The sequence below is a fragment of the Ictalurus punctatus genome, chromosome 14, assembly GCF_001660625.3.
Source record: "Ictalurus punctatus breed USDA103 chromosome 14, Coco_2.0, whole genome shotgun sequence".
NCBI classification, from domain to species: Eukaryota; Metazoa; Chordata; class Actinopteri; order Siluriformes; family Ictaluridae; genus Ictalurus; species Ictalurus punctatus.
The window spans coordinates 28,937,367-28,960,085 of record NC_030429.2 but is presented as its reverse complement, the minus strand read 5'-3'; the positions used below and the strand labels follow the sequence as shown (position 1 = coordinate 28,960,085).

Here is a 22,719-nt window from a genome sequence, read left to right as displayed (position 1 = left end):
CCTCACTGACCAACTGTTAACAGAAATCATGAGTAATGTCTAGAAAATAGTGCAAATGTGTAAAACCTTAATATTATTAACTTTACATGAAGCATGCTGTGACGTACTGGATTTATTTCTCCAGTCTGACCAACTGCTGCTTTTAAACCGAAATAAACTTAGAAATAAACACTCTTTAAATTCAACAACCTTTACGCAGTCAAACACATCAACACCACACTGGAACAGAATGCGCCCGAGTCAGAAACGGGCGGGGCTTAACTCCCAGCGTATGATTGGCTGATGAACTCTATCGTACGCCATCGTCGCAACGTACTAATCTGTTGCTATCTTGGAACTAAACCTGGTTTATTATCAAGAGCTAATCAAACTACGGTCACTAAACTACTATAATGACTAAACGCTTATATTTACTAACTACAGGCAACATTTTGTGAAGTCAAGCTGAAGAAGTAAAAATACAGATTTATCTGCCTTATTATTTCAAATCCTACACAGTGTACTTAAATAGGGAATAGGGTGCTGAATAGTAAATGCACCCTTACTGGACATGTAGTGTGCTAATTAGCAATGACTCTACACTGCAGGTGTCACCTCATTAATTCCTCCTTTAGGGCATTAAATAGACTGATCCAGAACTCAGTTCCCTACAGGCTTGATGGAGTTTTATTTTTTAGCCCGTATCAGTGAAAGGCTGCTCTATTTTAACGATCCGCCTCGTTCCGCTCGTGTTATCAGCTGAATAAGTGGGCCGATGGATGTGCTGCAGCCGAGACAAAGCCACTGGGAAATCAGGCTCATTTCTGCTCCGAGCACTGTTCACTCGGTGTGTGTGGTGTGAAGAGCTGGTTTGTGAGCCAGCAGAAGACATTTATAACTTATTAATAAATGTAAATCCTAAGAAAATAAACAGTTCAGTGTTTTAAAGCAAGGCCATGTGGTCGATCAGTCCTCGTGTTAGTGCCAGCTGACCCGCTCTCACCGAGTCACTCTGACCTCCTTTAATCTCTTACTAACCATTACAAACACCACGCTAAAGAGAACCGACAGCACCGAGAAACAATCCAAAGGCTTGAAGCAAAGAGCTAACGGAAACCAAAGCCCAAAGAATTTCACATTTTAAATCTCCATTAACTTAACAAGAATTAAGTTTTACCAGGAGTGTTCTGTATAGGATAATAAATTGTACTTAATAATCGATACCCAAGAAACTACTGAAATGGCCAAGGATGGAAAAACAACATGGTTATAGCTTGAAGCCAAAGAGGAGAACCACACCTGAGCCAACCATGGGCCAAGAAGAAGACCCAGGAAGGAAGAGCCGGCCTGAAAGAGAAGGAAGGAAGAGCCGGCCTGACAGAGAAGGAAGGAAGAGCCGGCCTGACAGAGAAGGAAGGAAGAGCCGGCCTGAAAGAGAAGGAAGGAAGAGCCAGCCTGACAGAGAAGGAAGGAAGAGCCAGCCTGAAAGAGAAGGAAGGAAGAGCTGGCCTGAAAGAGAAGGAAGGAAGAGCCGGCCTGAAAGAGAAGGAATGTGATATGTAATTAAAGCATGGAGACTGTCTCTGATCTAATCCACAGGGGAATAATTTGGGAATGTCATGACAGAAAGCTGTGTAACTGAGACACAGTGCTGATCTGTGAGGAGCAACACCCTGTGGATTTACTCAGTCTGTAAGGTAATGTAATGTAATCCCACACTAATGCACTTTATAAAGCACTGAGTGGAGATCAAATCGATTTCCCAGGCAGAAAGCGCTGATGGGACGTGAGCTGGGTTTGGGTTTGTTCTGGTTCTGCTTCAGCTGGGATTACTAAGAGGAGCTCAGATTAAACACCACAATCAAGACTGCAGGGAAGATATTTTAGAGTGCTTACATTTACAGCACTGGAAAATGAAATGTAAATCATTTCAGGTATGCAGCTGCTCTGACTAGCTGAGATATCAAGTACAGAGCTGTCAGTGTGAGGTCGGCCAGAAAACTGCCAAACCTGCTCCACAAGTACTAACGGTCAAAACATTCAGACAAACAAAATCCAGCCCTTCAAATCTCATCTTAATGTTTGTAATGTTTGTAAACACAGCTGATAAACATGAGAGCGTAAACAAGTACGTGCTCTTACCTTCGCTTTACCGGCCTCCAGCTTTCTCCGCCGCTCCTCATCCTCCATATCTGCGCTTTCTGAACCTAAACACGGGATAAAATGACTTCATGCGAAGCGTCGATTAATAGCACCGACGTCTACGATTAAATCTGGCCAGGTGACATTAAACAATTCCGGTAAAAACGCCCTAAAACCATGTGGGATCGTCAGGCTGTACGTTGACAACTGCCAACTAGTGCAGCCACTGCAGCCGCCATGTTTTTCCACGTAAACTTACGGCGCGTACCCGACGTCATCGCGCAGTGACGTCATCACGCTGCGCTAGGAACAGTTCAGCACTAGCCAAGTGTAGTGTTGAGGCTGTTATGCTAGGTATTAGCATAAAAACACGTTTAAGTTTGAAATAAATATGTGTATGCGATTGGTTAAAATCTAACTGGATAACTTGTTTTCATATATTACAAATCAAGTGCCTTTCAATTTTCAGAATAACTCAGAAAGTCAATACTTCCTTACAAACTGATTGTGTAAACAATAATGTCTTATTTTCCATAAATATTTTATACAACCAATAATTCAGGTGTGTTTGGGGTATACTTGGTACATTTCACAATTCTAGTCTTACATCATTTGGATATTCATAATTATCATTCATTACACACAGGGCTGTTGAATTCTGGATTGTGATTGGTTGGAAGGTGTTGATTAATTTTGTATAACAGCAGCTCTGAGAGTAGTACAGGTTTATACTAATGTGCTCCTTCTAATACATGATCGTTTCTATAGTAACGGCTCGTTCACAGGGACACGTACAGCGGACGCTCCACATAAACAGATTTAAAATGTTGTAATCATTGATGTGGTGAAGTTTTCTGTCAGGAGAAATGTGTTTATGTGGTTTTAGTTAAATGTGACTGCAGTGTAACAGTCAGAGGTGAAGCTGTGACTTTAGGTTTCCCCACATCTTCAGGACAGAGGAGTTTACACTTCTTTACTGTTTCTTGGTAATAAACAATGACAAGCTGCGTGTGTTTTGTTACCTTGAAGAGAGAGAATAAAGAGAGAGAATAAAGAGAGGGAAAATAGAGAATAAAGAGAGAGAAAATAGAGAGAGAATAAAGAGAGAGAAAATAGAGAGAGAATAGAAAGAATAAAGAGAGGCTGGTGAGGGAACGACTGTTTATATTGCTATATACTTATAGCTCCTATAATGTAAGTGACAACAGGAACTCACTTATTTCACTCATTTTCCACAACATTAAGTGCAAAAAGTTATTTTTAAATAAACTTTTTTGCAAAAAGTTATATTCTTTAATAAATGATAAATGGGCAAAACCAAATGATTATCCCAATAAAACCATTAGAAATTCAGCTACATCCACTAAAACCAGTACATTTCTACTCGTTAATATTGTTTGCAGCAGTCGGAATGTTTTCTTTTCTAATTCTGCTTCATGACTTCAGTTTGCATGATGTTATTGTGTGTGTGTGTTATTAATATGTACATACCTGCAGCAGTGCTACTTGGTGGAGTGTGTGTGTGTGAGCGTCTGGTGGGAGCTGAGCAGCTGATGGTCTGGCAGATCTTTAATTCGACCCATCTTCTCTTGGACATGCTGCTGTTACTATAATACACCTGAAGTCCTGAAACCCAACTGTAACACACCTGAAAACAAACCTGAGCTCAGCTGAACTCACATCTGAACACTTTACGTCCTGCAGCTCCACTTTATTCATTATTAATATCACAGGTGTAGGGTGTCAGAGAAGAGATCGATCTCTCTCACACACATACACACACACACACACACACACACACACACTTAACATGTAATATAATGTAGGAGGCGGCGCTTCCAATTGCACTTCCTGGTTGGAAGCTTCTCCCCATTTAATTTAATCATTAACGTTAATGTTAGTTAGTTAACTAGTCAAGTGCAGAAATATTGGCACCTCTATAGCAGCAACAGCAACAACATATAATGCTTAAACATTTCAAGTAGTTTAATTTTCACCAATAATTCTGCAGTTTCTCTTTCATTTCTCCTGAGCTAAAGGCATATAGTTGAATTTTCTTCTGAGGAAAAAGTCTGTGACTTTACACCTAAATACAACCAAAATATACCTGTAACATCGTATTAGAATAAATATATGAAAACAATGTACAGCTTTGGTCACATTAGTGAATGACACAGTGACAGCAGGTTAATTATCTGATCTCTGAGGGAGGGAGAGAGAGAGAGAGAGAGAGAGAGAGAGAGAGAGAGAGAGAGAGAGAGAGACAGACAGATGATCGATGGTGTACAATGATCATTAAATATTAATGAGGTGAGAATGAAATTAGGAATTCACAGAGGAGCTCTGGTTTCTCTCAAGTGGCCATATGACTGGACTTTAATGGAGTCTGATTATTCTGTAAACCTTTATACTGTACATGATGCTAAACTGCTGGCTACAATCCTCCATTACACTACATTAGCCTCGCAGATACGGTGTAAAGCTAAAGAAGACACACAGAACATGACCTTTTTCATTTTTATTGTTCTAATGCTGAAATGTTCATTGTTATACATTTTATACATTTAATTAGAAAAATAGTGAGAATCAAAATGAAAAGTGCTGAATGTCTTGAGATCAGATCAAAGATTCAGTTATTTTTTCAGTCAGTTTTAAAGAAGAGTTACAATGAAAGAATAAAATGTAATCGTACAGATAACGTGAAGGTTAAATTTGACTCAGGTTGTATATGTAAGAGAGAGAGAGAGAGAGAGAGAGAGAGAGAGATCACTGCAGGCGTTAGTGAGCGACCGTGTTCCAAATCCCCTGACCACGTGTCCTTGTGTCCTCACAGGTCTTTGAGTGTCTCCTCTCCTGTAGCCTTCTCCAGCCAGTGAGGAGGCCACGTGGATTTAATACTCGGACGCTCCTTCACCCTCTCGTAATACTCCATCAGGTTAGGATAGCGCTCCTTACTCAACCTGCACACGCCAATAAACATCATACTGTACTTTATACAGGAATATACAAATGCATACACACACTGCCTACGTGAGCAGCTGTGTCTTAAACACAGCAACACCTGAGTAGTGAGAGATATCTGTTATCAAGTGTCCACACACACACACACACACACACACACACACACACACACACACACACTTACCCAAACCGTGGGAGGAAAGCAAAGACAGGGAAGAAAATGACATCAGCCATGGAGAAGTTTCTCCCAGCCAGGAACGATCCTTTACCCATCTACAGAGAGAGAGAGAGAGAGAGAGAGAGAGAGAGAGAGAGAGAGAGATGAGAGAGAGTCACAGTGTGTGTGTGTGTGTGTGTGTGTGTGTGTGTGTGTACCTTCTGTAGGTAACCCTCCCACAGTTTGAGTTCAGTCTTCAGGTTCTCTAGGTTTCTCTTCAGAGCTGATTCGTGTCTCTCGGGTTCAGGGATATAATGATTGTAGAACAGACCCTCATCTGCACAATCAGCATCACACACACTTCATTACAGGTCAAGCGATAGTGGATTTTACCGGAATTACCAGGTACAACTTCACCTCAAACACGGCAAACAAGTTTACGGCATGGCCGCTCAGAAGCACTTCTTCCCTTTAAACGAGTTATACTGTATATAAACGTATTAGCTTCTGATCTATCAACATACAGACATTCACTTATTAAATCTATAAATGACTATACACTTCACTGTTCTGAGGTAAACAGCACTCAGCACAGTTAGCTCCAAACATGAAGGTGTTTTTTGAGGTCATTCCACCTGCACATTAGCACTCAAGTCAAAACAAACACCGCAGAATTCTGCAGGGAAACGAAGCGGAGTTTGATTCCGTTTTACTTTACAGCGACACCCAGTGTTCAAAACAGGAACTGCTCTAAAATCGACCACAACGTTTTTGAACGCTGTTTATTTATTTATAACGCTGCACAAAAACATCATCAGACAAATCAAGCTAAAAAAAAAACTTTTGCACTTTTACTTTCATCCACAAATTAAAATACGCACTCAGCAATGTTTCTTAAAGAAAAACGCTGCAGTGATGTATTGTGCAAAAAAATCTTAGAGGACTTTTCTTTCAGAAAACTGAACAATTTATAAAGAACTTGGAGCTATTTTTAGTGAGGAAAATATTTAATTAGCTTCATGCTATACAATTAATTATAAATTAATGATTTATTATAACAACAGCACAGCTATATTATATATTATTATTATATTAGTATACATACACATCTTCTGCTGCAGTGTGCAGGACTCAAACACACGCTGCAACACGAGCGCCTGCTCCTTCATATCATCCGGCATCAGCTGAGTACCCTGAGACTTAAACTGGTTCTACACACACACACACACACACACACACACACACACACACACAAAAGGCTGTTTACTATGTTAGATAGATACTAGGGCTGAGCAATATGAATATCGTATCGTAAATAACAAACAAAAATATATCATATATAGTTCTGAATACAGTGCTATGATACACAGTGTTTCATAATATAAAGTTTTGCTAATGATTTCCCAAAATAAATTAATTTACATTATTTTATATAACAGCCAGTGCATTTACATGGACAACACTGACTGCGTTTACATGGACAACAATAATCCACTCTTAATCTAATTAAGACCATACTTTGATTAAGAAACTACCATGTAAACAGCAACCTTAATCTAATTATGGTCATAATCTAATTAAGCTCTAATCGAATTAAGACGTGTGGAGTACTCCTGTTTTAATCGTATTATGGACGTGCATTACAGACATGTAAACACCTTAATCACATTATGAACGTCGTGTGAGCATTTTCACCGCATTTTGCGACAGGACACGATCACACACGGCAGTTTTACGCTTTACGGCGAACAAGAGAGTTCGGCTGTGTCCCAAACTGCATACTTGCCTACTATAGGCCGGTAGAGGGGAAAAATACATGCATCTCGGCTACTATACAGTAGGTAAGTATGCGATTTGAGACGCAGCCCACGGCTTCAAGCAGTCGTCTATTTGCACGTATAGCATGACTAATAATTAACCGCACTTGAAGCGTTCGTAAAAAATTTAAATGAAAACATCCAAAACTGTATACGGTCCCATAACGAAGACGAACTGTATGTTGATACGTGAAATTCTGGAGGGACGTCGGACTACGTGGCGCGGTGACGTAATGACGCGGGCTGTTAATCTAATTATGTTCTAAAACATGTAAAACGGGAACATGACAGGAGTATTCTAAAAGCGACTCATGTACACACCTTAATCACATTATTACCTTACTCAGATTAAGGTCAATAATTAGATTATTGCTGTCCATGTAAACGTAGTCACCAATCCACTCTTAATCAGATTAAGACCACACTTTGATTAAGAAACTAGCATGTAAACAGCCATTTTTGCTTACTTTAATCTAATTAAGGTCATACTCGAATTAAGCTCTAATCGAATTAAGACATGTGGAGTACTCCTGTTTTAGTCGCATTATGGACGTGTATTACAGACATGTAAACACCTTAATCACACTATTAGCATCATGTGTTTTCACCGCATTTTGCGACAGGACACGATCACACACGGCAGTGCTCAACATTTTATGGCGAACAAGAGAGTTCGGCTGCGTCCCAAACCGCGTACTTCCCTACTATAGGCCTGTAGTGGGTAAAATACATGTATCTCGGCTACTATATAGACGGTAAGTACGTGGTTTGGGACGCAGCCCACGGCTTCAAGCAGTCGTCTATTAGCACGTACAGCATGACAAATAATTAACTGCACTTAAAGCGTTCGTAAAAAAAAATGAAATAAAAACATCCAAAACTGTATACGGTCCCATAACGAAGACGAACTGTATGTTGATACGTGAAATTCTGGAGGGACGTCGGATGGCGTGGCGCAGTGACGTAATGACGCGGGCTGTTAATCTAATTATGTTCTAAAACATGTAAAACAGGAACATGACAGGAGTATTCTAAAAGCGACTCATGTAAACACCTTAATCACAATATTATCTTACTCAGATTAAGGTCAATAATTACATTACTGCTGTCCGTGTAAACGTAGTCACTTAAAACGTTTTAAAATCTGTACAAGTGCAAAACATTTCAGAAAATTGAGAATTTATCATAATATCAATATTATATATTCACAGACAAACAAGATGTGTAGTGTTGACTTCTTCCTATAAGAAATAACGTATAATCTTTTGTTCTCTATTCTGATTATAACTACTCTGTGTTCAGAAAAACGTCCATCTGTATGTAAATTAGTCCGTGACGTCACATGGCGACAGACATTGGCCACTTTCCCTGAAAGGCGCTGGGACACTGTTCCCCTCCCCCTCCTTACCTCCAGGTACATGCAGGCCGCCAGGGACTCATTCACCACCACGTCTCCGTGTTTAAAAGTGGGAAGCTAAACAAACAAACAAACAAATAAGCAGTAGTTTATGAGTTATAAACGAGGACCTCCGGATGCAGTGAGAAACTTCTGGTCGGTGTAATATGCACCTGTCCTCTCGGGTTCAGCTTCATCACCTCCTCACACTTGTGCTCTTTCTTATCGAAAGAGAGAAGTTTGTGCTGATATCCCTGCAGGTTCTTCTCCTCCAGAGCGATCTGAACTCTCCAGCATGGAGGAGATCCCGAGCCCCAGTACAACATCATGTCTTCAGCCATGTTTATAACAGAGTCTGTATAAAACACGGAGAAATATCTTTCTGACTACAACTCTGTACTTTGGGCTTCTCTGTGTGAAGCACAAACCACGCCTCCTCCTCCTACTACTACTACTACTACTACTACTACTACTACTTCTTCTTCTTCTTCTTCTTCTCTTCCTCTCCCTCTTCTTCTTGTAATGTTTATTAGCGTTTGGCAACCAGCTCTTGGTGCATTACCGCCACCTACTGCACTGGAGTGCGATGCGTCAAAAACGGGGGGAAACAAACCAAAAAAACTTTTTTATTTAAGGTTTTTAAACATCCTATTAAACATCCTATATTCTTGTATAATTTCCCGTTTCTTTTAGAAATCTTATCAAAGCTATTCTAATATTTTTATCCCCTTGTTGTTTACTCAGTAGATGTTCTAAAGTCTTAATCTTTTCTCCTTCTGTTCTCTGATGTATGCTGAACACTGCAATAAAACATGTTTAACATTTTCATTCATTCCACAGTGCCTACATAATCCATTAGGATGTTTTCTTTTTTTTTTATTTTATGCAGATTTCCACTCAATGCTGTATGTCCTATTCTGAGTCTTGTTATTATGGCTTCTTCTCTTCTTCTAAATCCAGTATCATTATTTGGTATTCCTAATTCCCTTTGAATTTTATATCCATTTGAATCTCCTCCATATCCCACTGGTTTTGCCATGCTTCTATTAGAGCTTTTCTAATAATTGTCTTTGCTTCAGTTTTGCTGATTTTTATGTCAATTCTTATATTATTCATCTTCAATGCACTCTTAGCATTCTTAATTGCGACCTCATTTCCTTCTACTCCAACATAAGCTGGGATGCAGATAAATGAAACAGCAGTGCCCTGATCTTTAAATCTACATATGGTCTGCATTATTTGAAGAATAAGATCTTGTCTACACTTTGATTGGCCGTACTGAATGCTCTTTAATTCTGCCAATGAATCTGAGCATATTACTGCTTTCTTTATTTGTTTTTCCTCTACCCACTGGAGGGTCATAACAACATCTACCGGCTCTGCTGTAAGTACAGATAAAATATCTGGGGTTCTTTTCGTGATAACTATTTCATGTTGTGGTACAAATACTGCTATTCCTGTTTTATTAGTTTCTGGATCCTTTGAACCATCTGTATAAATTTGTGTCACATCATAGTATGTCTGGTGAATATATTGATGAACTCATACTTTTATTGGGTCATTATTCTGTTTCTTTACTTCTTCTACTAATTAAGGTCTACTATAGGCATTACAAACATCCAAGGGGTGGATTGCAGACATTGGGACTGTATGAATATTTTATCTATTTCATAGATTTCACCATTTCCTCTGCTACCCATCCTATACTTTTTATATTTCCTCTTCCATGTTCCCACCATTTTCTAAATACTGCCTTAGTTGGATGTTCTCTATTATTTCCGTCCAGAGACACGCCTTCCTCTAGTCTTTTCTTCCTGTTGTCATGATTCCCCCTTGAAGCGGCGTGCTCTAAGTGCGAATGCACGAGCACCTGCTTTTCCAATGTTGACAGCAGTGACATTTCAACATGTGATTTTGTTATTGTTTATGTCATGTCTCCTCCCCGTCCTGTCATTGGTTGTCATGTCACGTGTGTCCGGATTACCCTCAGCTGTTAGCAGTTGCGAGGGTAATCATGTCAGTATATATACCGCATGCCTCGCAACACTCAATGCCGAATATTAGACCAGAATAGAGTAGATGTGTTTAATGTGTTCCATAGTCAGAGTCATAGTCAGAGTCATAGTCAGAGTCAGAGTCATAGTCAGAGTCATAGTCAGAGTCATAGTCAGAGTCATAGTCAGAGTCAGAGTCAGAGTCATAGTCAGAGTCAGAGTCAGAGTCAGAGTCATAGTCAGAGTCATAGTCAGAGTCATAGTCAGAGTCAGAGTCATAGTCAGAGTCATAGTCAGAGTCATAGTCAGAGTCAGAGTCAGTTTAGTTTACTGGTTTCTCCGCTACCAGTCCCTCGCTGTATGCCACGTTTCATGTTTTGTTTATCGACCCTGTTTTCCGTACCACGACCTTGATCTCTGCCTTGCCCAAGTTAATGCCTGTTTGCCGATCGTCTGACCTTGCATGTTTTGGATTACGTTTTGGATTACGATTTGGATTTGTCTTCCTGTCTTTCTTTAAATAAAACTCTCGTTCGAACTGCGATTGCATCCGCCTTATCTTCCGTTCCGTCACGAGATGTGACACCTGTTTGATTTTTCCGAGAGAGAGAGAGGGCAGTACACTTCCTTACTGCCAGATGGCGCTAAGGTATATCAATATATACAGACATTTATGCACAGAATTTTTATTTACCTTGTTGCTGAGGTGATACACCTTCACTTCCTGTTTGGGAACTTTGCCATCAAATTCGTTTGCGCTGTATGGACATCCTGTATATAAAAAATCAGATAAACAACTTTTTTTCCAGGCTGGTCTCATGGTGCTGCATGCCAAATATGGTGATGATTGGACGTGATTGGATGATTGGATGATTGGAGTAGAAGCAAAAAAATATTCAAAATGGTTGAAAAATGTAATATGGCAGAATTCCATTCAATTAATTTTTTTACATTTAATATCGCAGTTTTAACATTGGACATTATCACAAAGAAGCTTTACAGAAATCCGGATATGAAGTTTACATGTATAAAATTATCCTAATGAGCAATCCGGAGGTGATGGTGGTGAGGAGAAACTCCCTGAGACGATATGAGGAAGAAACCGTGAGAGGAACCAGACTCAAAAGGGAACCCGTCCTCATCTGGGTGACCCCGGATAGTGCGATTATAAATCATTTATCTTCTACGGTTAGAGGAAATGATCATATGGTGTCCATTGAACTCGGATTTACTCAAAGAATCAGAGGAGAGTGGAATCTCATTTCTACGACATTGTGTTGCAGAATAATTATTGTACAAATTTGCCCTGTTGATGGCACTAGAGGGCTTGAGTGGGGTACACCATAATTGCTGTGAATTTAGCTGAGACTATCCTATATCACTGTACCTAATTTCATAAAAAGTATTTCAAAAATTTCATACAAAGTATTCTATGGACTGCCATAGACTCCTATGTGGAGGAAGAAGAGGAAAATTAAGAAACATACTAGCACAAAAGGGTTAATAATCACAACTAAACTTGGGAAGCCTGTAGATGATGAAGTCTGTGTTGAATAAGAAACCTACTGGTGGCTATTATTATCTTTAACCCTGTTTAACAGGTTAGCTGGCATGACCGGTTCATACTTGCTATGCAGAACTGAGTAGTGTGAACTCTCATTATATTAATGGCTGATGCAGTCTGCTAATTATTCATGAGTTCTGGATTGTGATTGGGTCAGAAAGTGTTGATTAGTTCTTTATAACAGCAGCTCTGACTGTAGCGCAGGTTTATATTAATGTGCTTGTTCTGATACGTTATGGTTTCTATAGTAACGGCTCGTTCACAGGGACGTGTACAGCGCACGCTCCACATAAACCGATTAATTAATGTGTTATTGTTGATATGTTGATATTTTCTGTGAAATGTTTTTTCAATTTTTATGGAAGGAGTCTCTAGTGTCAAATGGAGAAATCTATCTAGGTGTGTATAGGGTTAATAAAAATTAGCATAGTGCAGTTTCCTTTAACACGGAGAAATACCAGTGCTGTGATGGGGTGGAAGCTGTGTGTTGGAAGAGTGAAAACACCCATACGTGTAGAGGTGTGACATGCCCGGTGTAAAGTCCCCACCTAACATCAGTGTGCTGACTCGCCTCACAACACAGTAGAGAATGTTCCAGATGGCTTTCAGACTCCACATTGTTCCAGAACGAGCCGAAGATCAACAAACAGCAGCAGTAGGAACACACACCACGGTGAGGACTCGTTTAAACTGTCCTGTCTTTGTATATGACATATTATAGAAGACTATATAAACACAGGTGGTAGTGAAGATTGACTCAGTTTTATCACTTGGACATGGGTGTTTCTGTTGTGTGACACTTAAATATTTTGGGATTAACATTAAAACCACTCTCTGTAATGTTCTTAAAACTGTGGTCACCAAGCCTGTTCCTGGAGATCTACCTTCATAAAGACTTTAGCTCCAACCGTAATGGTGTTCATCTGACCATCTAATTATCGCCTTAAGAAGTTCTTGATCAACTAAAACAGGTGTGTTTTATCTTGTTTGGAGATGAAGCCTGAAGGAAGGTAGATCTCCAGGAAGAGGGTTGATGACCACTGCTCTAAAGGGTCAGAGAGATAAAGACAGAGATGTTGCATTATGGGATTGATATAGTTGCAGCATGCAGGATGCCAGTGTGTGTGTGAACACAGGATATATGTTACTGTGGACAAGCCAAAACAATCGTCTCATTATTAACACACATCACACTGATGTGTGATTTTAGTACACAGAAAGGCAGTAATAAATTAGGATCAACAGGCAAGAGGCAATAAACAAAAACATGCAAACAGGAAACAAGAAAATAAATAAAAGGTATAAAGTTTTAAATGTAAAATGTATATCCAGAATTTATATATTTCTGTAAAGGTGCTTTGTGATGATGTTCATTGTTAAACACTCTATACAAATAATATTAAATTGAATGAAAACGATGCTCAGACAAACTTATTAGGGGCTAAACTCAGAACAGGTAAACACAAACGGGGAACAAGTCAATGGCATGACGGGCGGAGACAAGACCAAAACTAAAATAATGGAACATGCAAAACAAACAAAAACACATGGAGAATGAAAACAGCTCCAGCATTGCTCATGGATCTGGACTCACACTGCACACTGAACGTTTTTGTATTTTGCGTAGTGTTGAATTCTTATTTAATCGTGTTTCAGTCTTTTCCCAAATGTTTCCTGTTCGCAATGAAAAGAGAAAACAACATGCTGTTCAGGCACACTGTCTGACCCACGACTCTTTAGATATTTTCACCATTTTCATTTACAGTATTTTAAAAACATGACCCTTCTTGCAGGCTATGCCACCTGCACTGATACAAACTCTGGTCAAACAGGAAATGAAAATACTTAAAACAGAAAACAGCAGCACAGTCAGTTCTCTTTGGAAATCTTGGAATCGTGGACAATCATACAACAGTTTCCACACGGCTCCTTTTCCCTCTGAAAACAGCACTCCAAAACGTTTACGTCTGCTGTTTTAAACCGGGTTCAGACTGTGTGATTACAGCAGTCTATTCAGATTATTACTGTCTCACTGGACAAGAGCACAATAAAATGAAACCGGTTTAGAAAGTGTTGTTATTTAACACAGAAAAATGTATAATCACTGAAAAGTTTTCTGTAAGGAGATGTTTATGTAAAATGTATGTAAGGAGTCTCCAGTGTCAGTGCTGTGTAACAGTCAGAGGTGAAGCTGCGACTTTACGTTTCCCACATCCTCAGGACAGAGTTTACACTTCTCTACGGTTTCTCACGAACACACACTGTGAGGTTTTTTGTTTTTTTGTCTTATTAATGTGAAGAGAGAGAATAAAGAGAGAATAGAGAGAGAGAATAAAGAGAGGGAATAAAGTGAGGGAATAGAGAGAGAGAATAAAGAGAGAAGAGAGAGGGAACAGAGAGAGGGAATAGAGAGAATAGAGAGAGAAGAGAGAGGGGGAATAAAGTGAGAGAATAGAGAGAGAGAATAGAGAGGGAATAGAGAGAGGGAATAAAGTGAGAGAATAGAGAGAGGGAATAGAGAGAATAGAGAGGGAATAGAGAGAGGGAATAGAGAGAATAGAGAGGGAATAGAGAGAATAGAGAGAGGGAACGAGTGTTTATAGCTGCTATAATGTGAGTGAGACAGGAACTGATTTGTTGCTTGAACAGTGTTAAATGTGAATATAAACAGATAAAGTATGACATGTTGTACTTTAATAAATAAAAATTGTAATTGTTGGTAAATTGCTGAGGTATAAGAGGAATAAAACATGCGGTGATAGGAAAATAATCAACTTTGCGGTAGTAACAGTAACAGCACTTCATCACACCCCTTCAGTCTGTATTCTGCTGTAACACACACACACACACACACACACACACACACACACACACAGTGTGTATTACTTACACAACGCTGCCTGACTGTTCGTAACCGGAGTAGGATCAGTGCTTTGCCATGTCACATTCCTCACTGTGGAGAAGTTCCACACGTTCTACCAGTCTTGTGTAGTGTGTGGAGTGTTCTACAGCGTGGTGTTGTGGCTGAATAATCTCATAGACAAGGCCAGTTCTGTCACTGGGTTACATCACACTCAGATCCTGGAGGAAGCAGAAACCTACAGATGATTATTTTCTTCTAACACACAAAACATTGATTTTACTTTATCTTAGTTCGGTTTGGTTTATGAAGGGCACGGTGGCTTAGTGGTTAGCACTTGCCCTGAGTTTCGTGTGATAGGCTCCAGGCTCTCTGCGACCCTGTATAAATGTTTTACTTTATTTTACATACCACTGCATTTACCAAGCATTTAGCCTCTTAAACAAACGTTTACTTCCTGTTGGTCTGAGGCGGAGATAACCATGTGTCAGTTTCCATAACGACTTTTTTCATTCCAGATGTTTGTCTCTGATCTCATGATTTGCAGCTGCATTTCCCACCATATCTGAATTCAGAATTATACAGTGCTGTGGTGTAAAAAGTAGTAGATTATTTGTACAGTGTCCAAACTGTAAAAAAACAAAAACAAACCTTGACATACAATGACCAGTGAAAATAACACAAGATCTGTTGTATTATTCTTGTTTTTAACTACACAAGCATACACTCAGAAATGATTGCTGTGTCCCCATGTAGTGCAGTTTATCTGTTAGTCATGCTGTGCGTGCAAACAGACGACTGCTTGAAGCCGTGGGTGCGTCCCAAACCACGCACTTACCGTCTATATAGTAGCCGAGATACATGTATTTTTACCCACTACAGGCCTATAGTAGGGAAGTACGCGGTTTGGGACGCAGCCATGCTCTCTTGTTTGCCGTAAAACGGTTGAACACTGCCGTGTGTGATCGTGTCCTGTCACAAAATGTGGTGAAAACACACACGACGTTAATACTGTGGTTAAGGTGTGTACATGTCTGTAATACACGTCCATAATGCGACTAAAACAGGAGTACTCCACGTCTTAATTCGATTTGGGTTTACTTTGAATATGACCTTAATCAGATTAAGGTAATTAAAAATTGCTGTTTACATGCTAGTTTCTTAATCAGAGTTTTGTCTTAATCGGGTTAATAGTGGATTTTTGTGGTCCATGTAAACACTGTAACACACAAAACAATGGTGGAGTGTTCTGGAGAGTAGCTAGCAGAGTTTGTTCACAGTTACACATATCTGTACTATTTCTCTATGTCACTTCACAGAGACAAATCCACTGACGCTGTGATGAAGGAGACACCACACACACTTACAGCACCACACACACCCACATACACTTACAGTACCACACACACACACACACACACACACACACACTTACAGCACCACACACACCAGCACACACTTACAGTACCACACACACATGCATACCACGCTGAACTCTCTTCCCCTCCGTTTAGCTCTGGTGGAGTGAATGCACACGCAGCCGATAGCCCATGGGCAGTTCCACACTCTACATTCCCCTTCCTGCAGTTCTATATCCCGATCATACAAAATGCACACACACACTTCATGTCATTTATATGTTACGTTTTATGATGTGATGGTTTGTCCTGTCCTGGCAGAGTCGGACTTCCGGGCTGCGCCGGCCAAACCAATCTATTGAGCAGCGCCCGAATATAGCGCCACTGTTGGTGTTGCTCCGGTGCACTGTACGCCAAGTCCAACGAAACCATTTGTTAGATGTTGGGGGAATGACTGGACCAATAAAGAGGGGGAAAATGACAGTCCTTTGTGTTATTGTGTGGTGTCATGTGTTTAAGCCAGAGAAAGGATTTCAGTGTACTTTACTTTAAGTCTATTGAAATGTTTAGAGTTTTGCTTACCTGATGTTGGTACCTCCTCAGAGGGGGTGGAGCCTGGCCTAGAAAGAGGGAGGCCAGGCTCACAAATGGGACTACTTTACCAAGACGATGTGAGCGTACAACTGCGGTGCCGTGACCAAACCTTTTCCAAAGGGAGTATATTGAAGATACCCTTTGTGTTATATATATATATATATATATATATATATATATATATATATATATATATATATATATATATATATATATATATATTCCAATCTTGGAGTTTTTTGTTTGTTTGTTTCTTTGTCACTTTGGTATTGCTTTTTGTTACACTGTATATATTTTTCACAACATCACTCATGGACTTCTGTATATACCTTTCGGCTGTAAATAAATGACACCTTGCATGACAGTGCTATTGTGGGTAGAGCCATCCTTTTCTTTTCACAAACAAAAACCCTCACGCTGCTCAAAGCGGGTCCCTAAGGTTCGCTTTGTGACAGTCGCCATGTTCATTATTAACATGCAAAATCTGACATTTCAGCCCTTTTCTGCCCCCTAGTGGATATAGCTTTTAATTATCTGGATACTCAGAAGTCTATGCCCGTCTAACAGTTGTGTGCACGCTATGAACAATGCAATGGAAAAAATATTTATAGCTTGTAAAATAAGCTGTGGAATTACCACAAAGTAGTAGCTGGCCAGTCTTTCATTAAATACATTTTCATGGTTCATTTAAACTTTTTTTCTTCTACAGAACGCAGCTGCAAGATCCTATCCTGACCTAACATCTGTACACAATGGCCAGTGAAGATCCTGAAAAAAACGCAGCACTACAGGCCTCAGGAGAGTCCACTTTAAAAAAAGCAACCAAAAAAGCACGAAAGCAAATCGACCAGTTATTTAATATCTCACTTCACATCGCTGTAACTGGAGAATCAGGCACAGGAAAGTCATCTTTTATCAACGCAATCAGAGAGCTGGACAATGATGAAGAAGGTGCAGCTAAAACTGGAGTTACTGAAACCACAACAGAACCAACACCTTACGAACATCCCACAATGCCCAACGTGATGCTTTGGGACCTACCTGGAATTGGAACTCCAAAGTTTAAGGCTCGGAAATACCTTAAAGAAATGCAGTTCAACAGGTACGACTTCTTCATCATTGTCTCATCCGAGAGATTCAAAGAGAATGACATCATGTTGGCCCAAGAGATCAGAAAAAGAAAAAAGCTATTTTATTTTGTGAGATCTAAGATAGACAATGATATTCGAGCAGAAGAAACAAAAAAGAGCTTTAACAAGGAAGAAACACTCTCACGAATCAGAAGCAACTGCCTGGAAAACTTGAAGCAAATTGAAAATCCAAATGTTTTCCTTATTTCCTCAGAGGATATTAAAGCGTTTGATTTTGAAAAGCTCATTGAAACTCTGATGTCAGATCTCCCACAGCATAAACAGTCTGCTCTGCTGCAGTCAGTGCCCATCACCTCCGTGGCTATGCTAAAGAAAAAGGTGAAAATGTTTGAGAAAGCAGCATGGGCTGCAGCCCTTTGCTCAGGAGTCATTGCAGCAGCTCCAGTACCTGGTCTCTCAGTGGCATGTGATGCGAGCATTTTAGTGGCTTTCTTTACAAGGTGCTACTACTCCTTTGGCCTTGATGATAAATCACTTAAAAAACTCTCAGAACGAATTAATAAGCCCCAGTTGGAATCTTTCATAAAATCACCTCTTGTATTGGCTTTGACGACGAAATCCACCGCGAGACTGTCGCTGTCTGCTTTAGCCGGAGGAGCAGCGCTGGAGTATCTATGCAGCTTGGTGCCTGGTGTAGGAAGTGCTACAGCAGCGGGGATATCTTTTGTTTGTACATTAATGCTTTTGAAGAATGGCGTGAAAGAGCTTGAAAATGCAGCACTGATGGTGCTGAAAGAGGCGGGGTTACAGTGACAATGGAGCGCTGACATGGAAGTAAAAAACGAAGTAATAAAAAAATGGAATGACCGTGTTTCAAATTGAATCAGAAGCAGAACGTTTGGCTCACAAACTAAACCCTTTTTGTGTTTTTTGTAAAAAGCTATATGACAATACTTGGTTATAATCACTGAAGAATCTATCAAGAGTTTTATTTAGGACATTAGCTAAAATATTCTCAATGTTTTATTATGGATTAGCACTAAGTGCTATTCAGCTAAATGAACACATTCAAATAGTGTAACTCTAGAACAGTGGTCACCAACCCTGCTCCTGGAGATCTACCTTCCTGAGGTTTCATGTCCAAGCTGAATCTAACACACCTGTTTTAACTGATCAGGAACTTCTTAAGGCGATGATTAGCGGTCAGGTGGGCACCATTATGGTTGGAGCTAAAGTAGATCTCCAGGACCAGGGTTGGTGATCACTGATCTAGAAGGTCCTTATGATGTGGTGTCTTGTCAGTAAATGTAAATGATGTTAAGTGGTGATCAAGCCTGCAGTAACCAGACACATGTATGCATCTCATCTCAGCTCTGTTTGTACTAGAGAGAAATCGAAGGCACACGAGTCTCTTGATGCTTGTGGGCATGTTCAAGACATAATGTTTTATGTTTACAGCATAGAGAACATTGTAGCACCGTTAGCTAGTTTAACATATCCATTTTAGGCAACTGCTCACTAAGAATGTTACCTTGATGTGCAGTTTTGTAGATGTGCAGTGCATAGAAAATTAATACATACCCCCTTTAACTCTTTCCACAAGTAGTTGGCCTATAAGGCGAATAAATGTAAAATTTTCCTTGCTTTTTTCTACACACAACACACAACAATGAAGAATTCCTAACATTATTTAAACGGAAAGAGCTACATTTGATCAGTATACAGCCCCTTTACTATAAAATCCCTTAAACAATCTCAGGAATCACCAGTTGCCTTCAGGGTCACAGTCACTTACTTTCCCAACACCTGTGTGGAATCACAGCAATGGACTAATAGCTTGAATATAAACAGTTGTTTACTTTGTCCATATTCACACAATGGCAGCAGCAGCATGAGCTTCAAAGACCTCCCAGAACATCTCTGGATGCGTACACATCAGGTGAAGGATATAAAAAGACTTAGGGTTAGGGTTAGCTTTACTAAGATTCAGTTTTATAAAGTTAGAATGCATCCAGTGTTTGATATCATGAGTAAAATGCAATAAAATGAACCTTTATTGATTCAAATTGACACAGCAGCACAAGAAGGATGAGTGACAGCAAAGAAAAAAAGGAAGAAAGAAAATAATTTCCATAAATACCTATACAATAGAAATAATAGAAACAATAAAACAGATCTGTGTGTGTACGTATGTGAGAGCTGTATTTGTATGCAGTTGCAATCAAAATTATTCAACCCCCATTGCAAATCAGATTTATTGTCAAAATGTACAGATTTTCAGCTGCTTTGCCTCCTCTGGCACTGGAAACCTGCAGCATGTGGAAGGTGAGATGGATTCACTGAAGTATCAGGAATCCCTAGGAGAAAACATCACGCCGTCTGTGAGGAAGCTGAACCTTGGGCGTCATCGGACCTTCCAACAGGACAACGATCCCAAACATACCTCAAATTCCACCAAGGCTTGGTTGCAGAAGTCCTGGAAGATTCTACAGGGCCGTCACAGTCACCTGACTGGAACCCCATATAAAATCTCTGGTGGGATTTGAAGAAGGCTGTTGCAGCACACAAACCCAAGAATATTACTGAACTGGAGGCCAGTGCTCATCAGGAACGGGAGAAGATTCCTCAGGAACGCTGCAGAAGCTCTGCATGTCGTTTGCAGCAGGTCATAACAGCAAAAGGAGCTCTACTAAATACTAAAGATGCTCGCCATGAAGGGGGTGAATAATTTTGAAACCGGAGAAATCCTTATAAGTTGCATTTTCCATTGAATTTGGGGAAACCACTTGAAGTATTCCATGTGTTGAACTATTTCAATTGCTTTTGTTTGATTTGTTCATCGCAAACAGCTGAAAGTCTGAACATTTTGACAATAAACCTGATTTGCAGTGGGGATTGATTAATTTTGGAATGCAACTGTATGTACATGTGCAATATCCTCAGTGTTTATATACATGTGCACGATCTGGGAAATGGCAATTAACTGTTGAGTGTATGTTTTTTTGAGACTCAATCAGTGGAGTAGGAGGCACTGGGTATTGTTGCATTGTGGAGTCTGATGGCTGATGGCATGAAAGAGCCCCCAGACATTTTGAGGCATGTGGCTGGATGAATCTGTGGCTGAATGTGCTCCTGAGCTTCCTCAGCTCAGCATAGAGAGGATGAAAAGGACTGTCCATGATAGCGTTCAGCTTCCTTTTCGTCCTCTTCTCAATCACTTCCTCTACTCTGTCAAGTTCCATCCCTACCACAGAGGTGGCCTTCCACACCAACTTGTTTGGTCTATTGGCACCACAAGTCCCAATGCCACCTCCCCAGCACACCACAGCAAGGAAAATAACACTGGCCACCACAGACTGGTAAAAAATCTGTAGCAGCCTAGAGCACATATTAAAGGACCTGAGCCTCCTCAGAAAGAACATCCTGCTGTGTCCTTTCTTATAGAGGACCCCAGTGTTGTCTGACCAATACAGTCTGTTATTGAGTTGCACCCCTAGGGACTTGTAGGTGTCCACTATTTCCACTCCCTCCCCCCTTATAGTGATGGGGGGAGGGGTGCTGGCTGCGCCGGATGTCCACCACCAGCTCCTTGGTTTTCCTGATGTTGAGCTGGAGAGTTAGAGAGCTAGAGAGTTGTCACACCATCTTATAAAGTTTTTGATAAGGTCTCTGTACTCCTCCTCCGTATCATCAGCGATACAGCCAACAATACAGGAGTCACCCAAAAACTTCTGGAAGTGGCACGTTCCTGAATTGAAGCAGAAGTCAGAGGTGTAGAGGGTGAACAAGAATGGAGACAGTACATATCCCTGTGGTGCTCCAATGTTGCTAGTCACCACGTCTGACAAGCAGCCCTACAGCCTGATGTACTGCAGCCTGTCAGTGAGGTAGTCTGTAATCCAGGCCACAAGGTCATGGTCCACCTGCATCACAGAAAGCTTCTCAGCTAGCGGCAGTGGCTGAACCGTGTCAAAAACACTAGTGAAAACATGATCCTCACAGTACTTTGTGGCCTCTCCAGGTGTGTGTAAGGTCTTTGAAGCAGGTAGATGATGGCATCCTTCACATCAATATCAGCCTGGTATGCAAACTGCAGCTGATCCAGGCAGTTATGTACCATGCGCCTGAGGTGCTGTAAGCCTCAATGTACTAACCAGTTGCCATAATTATTAATTATACTTACACGTGTCACATGATAACCATGCAAATTGTAGTTTCATAGCTTCAATCCATAATGTGCAAAAGGTTGTGAATTCATTGTTACCTTCTAAATAATGCTGCTAAAGTGCTTCAATGATTGTATTGTTTATGTGAGTATATTTTGGATGTGATTGTGCTACAATAAAGTGTTCAAATGTTTTGTCCCAAAGATTTAACTTGTAGTCATCACTGCAAACTATAAATTATGGTTACTAATTACACATGAATTTCATGGTGCTGTTATTACCCACAGCATCACTCTGCCGTTGCAGGTTTGCCTTCTTCCCATAGTGCATCCTGGTGCCATCTTCCCCAGGTAAGTGACGCACATGCAAGCAGCCTCCACATGATGTAAAAGAAAATCTGATTCATCAGACAAGGCCGCCGTCAGACAAGGCCGCTCATGCATCAGGTGTACCCGGCCTCCACATGATGTAAAAGGTGTCCTTTCTATCAGAGCCAGCATGAACTTTTTCATCAGTTTGGGCTACAGTAGCTCTTCTGTGGGATCAGAGCAGACAGGCTAGCCTTCGCTCCACAGGAGCATCAATGAGCCTTGGGTGCCCATGACTCTGTCATCGGTTCACCGTTTGCCCTTCGTTGGAC

General features: G+C 40.4%; 3 protein-coding genes across 14 annotated transcripts in view; 1 reads left to right on the top strand and 2 right to left on the bottom strand.

The window, feature by feature from the left end:
* The window catches only part of LOC108274785 (A kinase (PRKA) anchor protein 9), a 90,992-nt gene extending 88,614 nt beyond the window's left edge, over positions 1-2,378 (bottom strand). For all 12 annotated transcript variants that reach the window (XR_008397896.1, XM_053686023.1, XM_053686026.1 and 9 more), the window contains exon 1: positions 2,122-2,378. Coding sequence is in view for 11 of the 12 variants with exons in the window: in XM_053686023.1 (XP_053541998.1) it covers positions 2,122-2,169 (48 nt within the window). In the remaining variant the exon portion in view is untranslated. The remainder of the gene's footprint in view (positions 1-2,121) is intronic.
* Positions 2,379-4,624: 2,246 nt separating this feature from the next.
* On the bottom strand, positions 4,625-8,937 carry gstr (glutathione S-transferase rho). Its single transcript, XM_017485296.3, has 6 exons — positions 8,626-8,937; positions 8,465-8,530; positions 6,345-6,450; positions 5,458-5,576; positions 5,267-5,355; positions 4,625-5,081 (listed from the first exon to the last, which is right to left on the bottom strand). The coding sequence occupies exons 1-6, from the start codon at positions 8,791-8,793 to the stop codon at positions 4,949-4,951; spliced, it is 681 nt and encodes a 226-aa protein (XP_017340785.1). The 5' UTR covers positions 8,794-8,937; the 3' UTR covers positions 4,625-4,948.
* A 3,415-nt stretch (positions 8,938-12,352) lies between these two features.
* LOC108274824 (interferon-inducible GTPase 5) lies at positions 12,353-22,277 on the top strand. Its single transcript, XM_017485241.3, has 2 exons — positions 12,353-12,683; positions 17,532-22,277. The coding sequence occupies exon 2, from the start codon at positions 17,575-17,577 to the stop codon at positions 18,724-18,726; it is 1,152 nt and encodes a 383-aa protein (XP_017340730.1). The 5' UTR covers positions 12,353-12,683; positions 17,532-17,574; the 3' UTR covers positions 18,727-22,277.
* The last annotated feature ends 442 nt before the right edge of the window (positions 22,278-22,719 follow it).

Bases quoted from the DNA above. Each gene is read 5' to 3' on its own strand.
- LOC108274824 (XM_017485241.3), top strand. From the start codon at position 17,575: ATGGCCAGTGAAGATCCTGAAAAAAACGCAGCACTACAGGCCTCAGGA.
- gstr (XM_017485296.3), bottom strand. From the start codon at position 8,793: ATGGCTGAAGACATGATGTTGTACTGGGGCTCGGGATCTCCTCCATGC. The intron at 8,531-8,625 runs GTGCATATTACA...TTGTTTGTTTAG, and splicing joins AGCTGAACCCGAGAGGACAG to CTTCCCACTTTTAAACACGG. The intron at 5,577-6,344 runs GTATGTATACTA...CTGATTGTGCAG, and splicing joins CACACTGCAGCAGAAGATGT to ATGAGGGTCTGTTCTACAAT.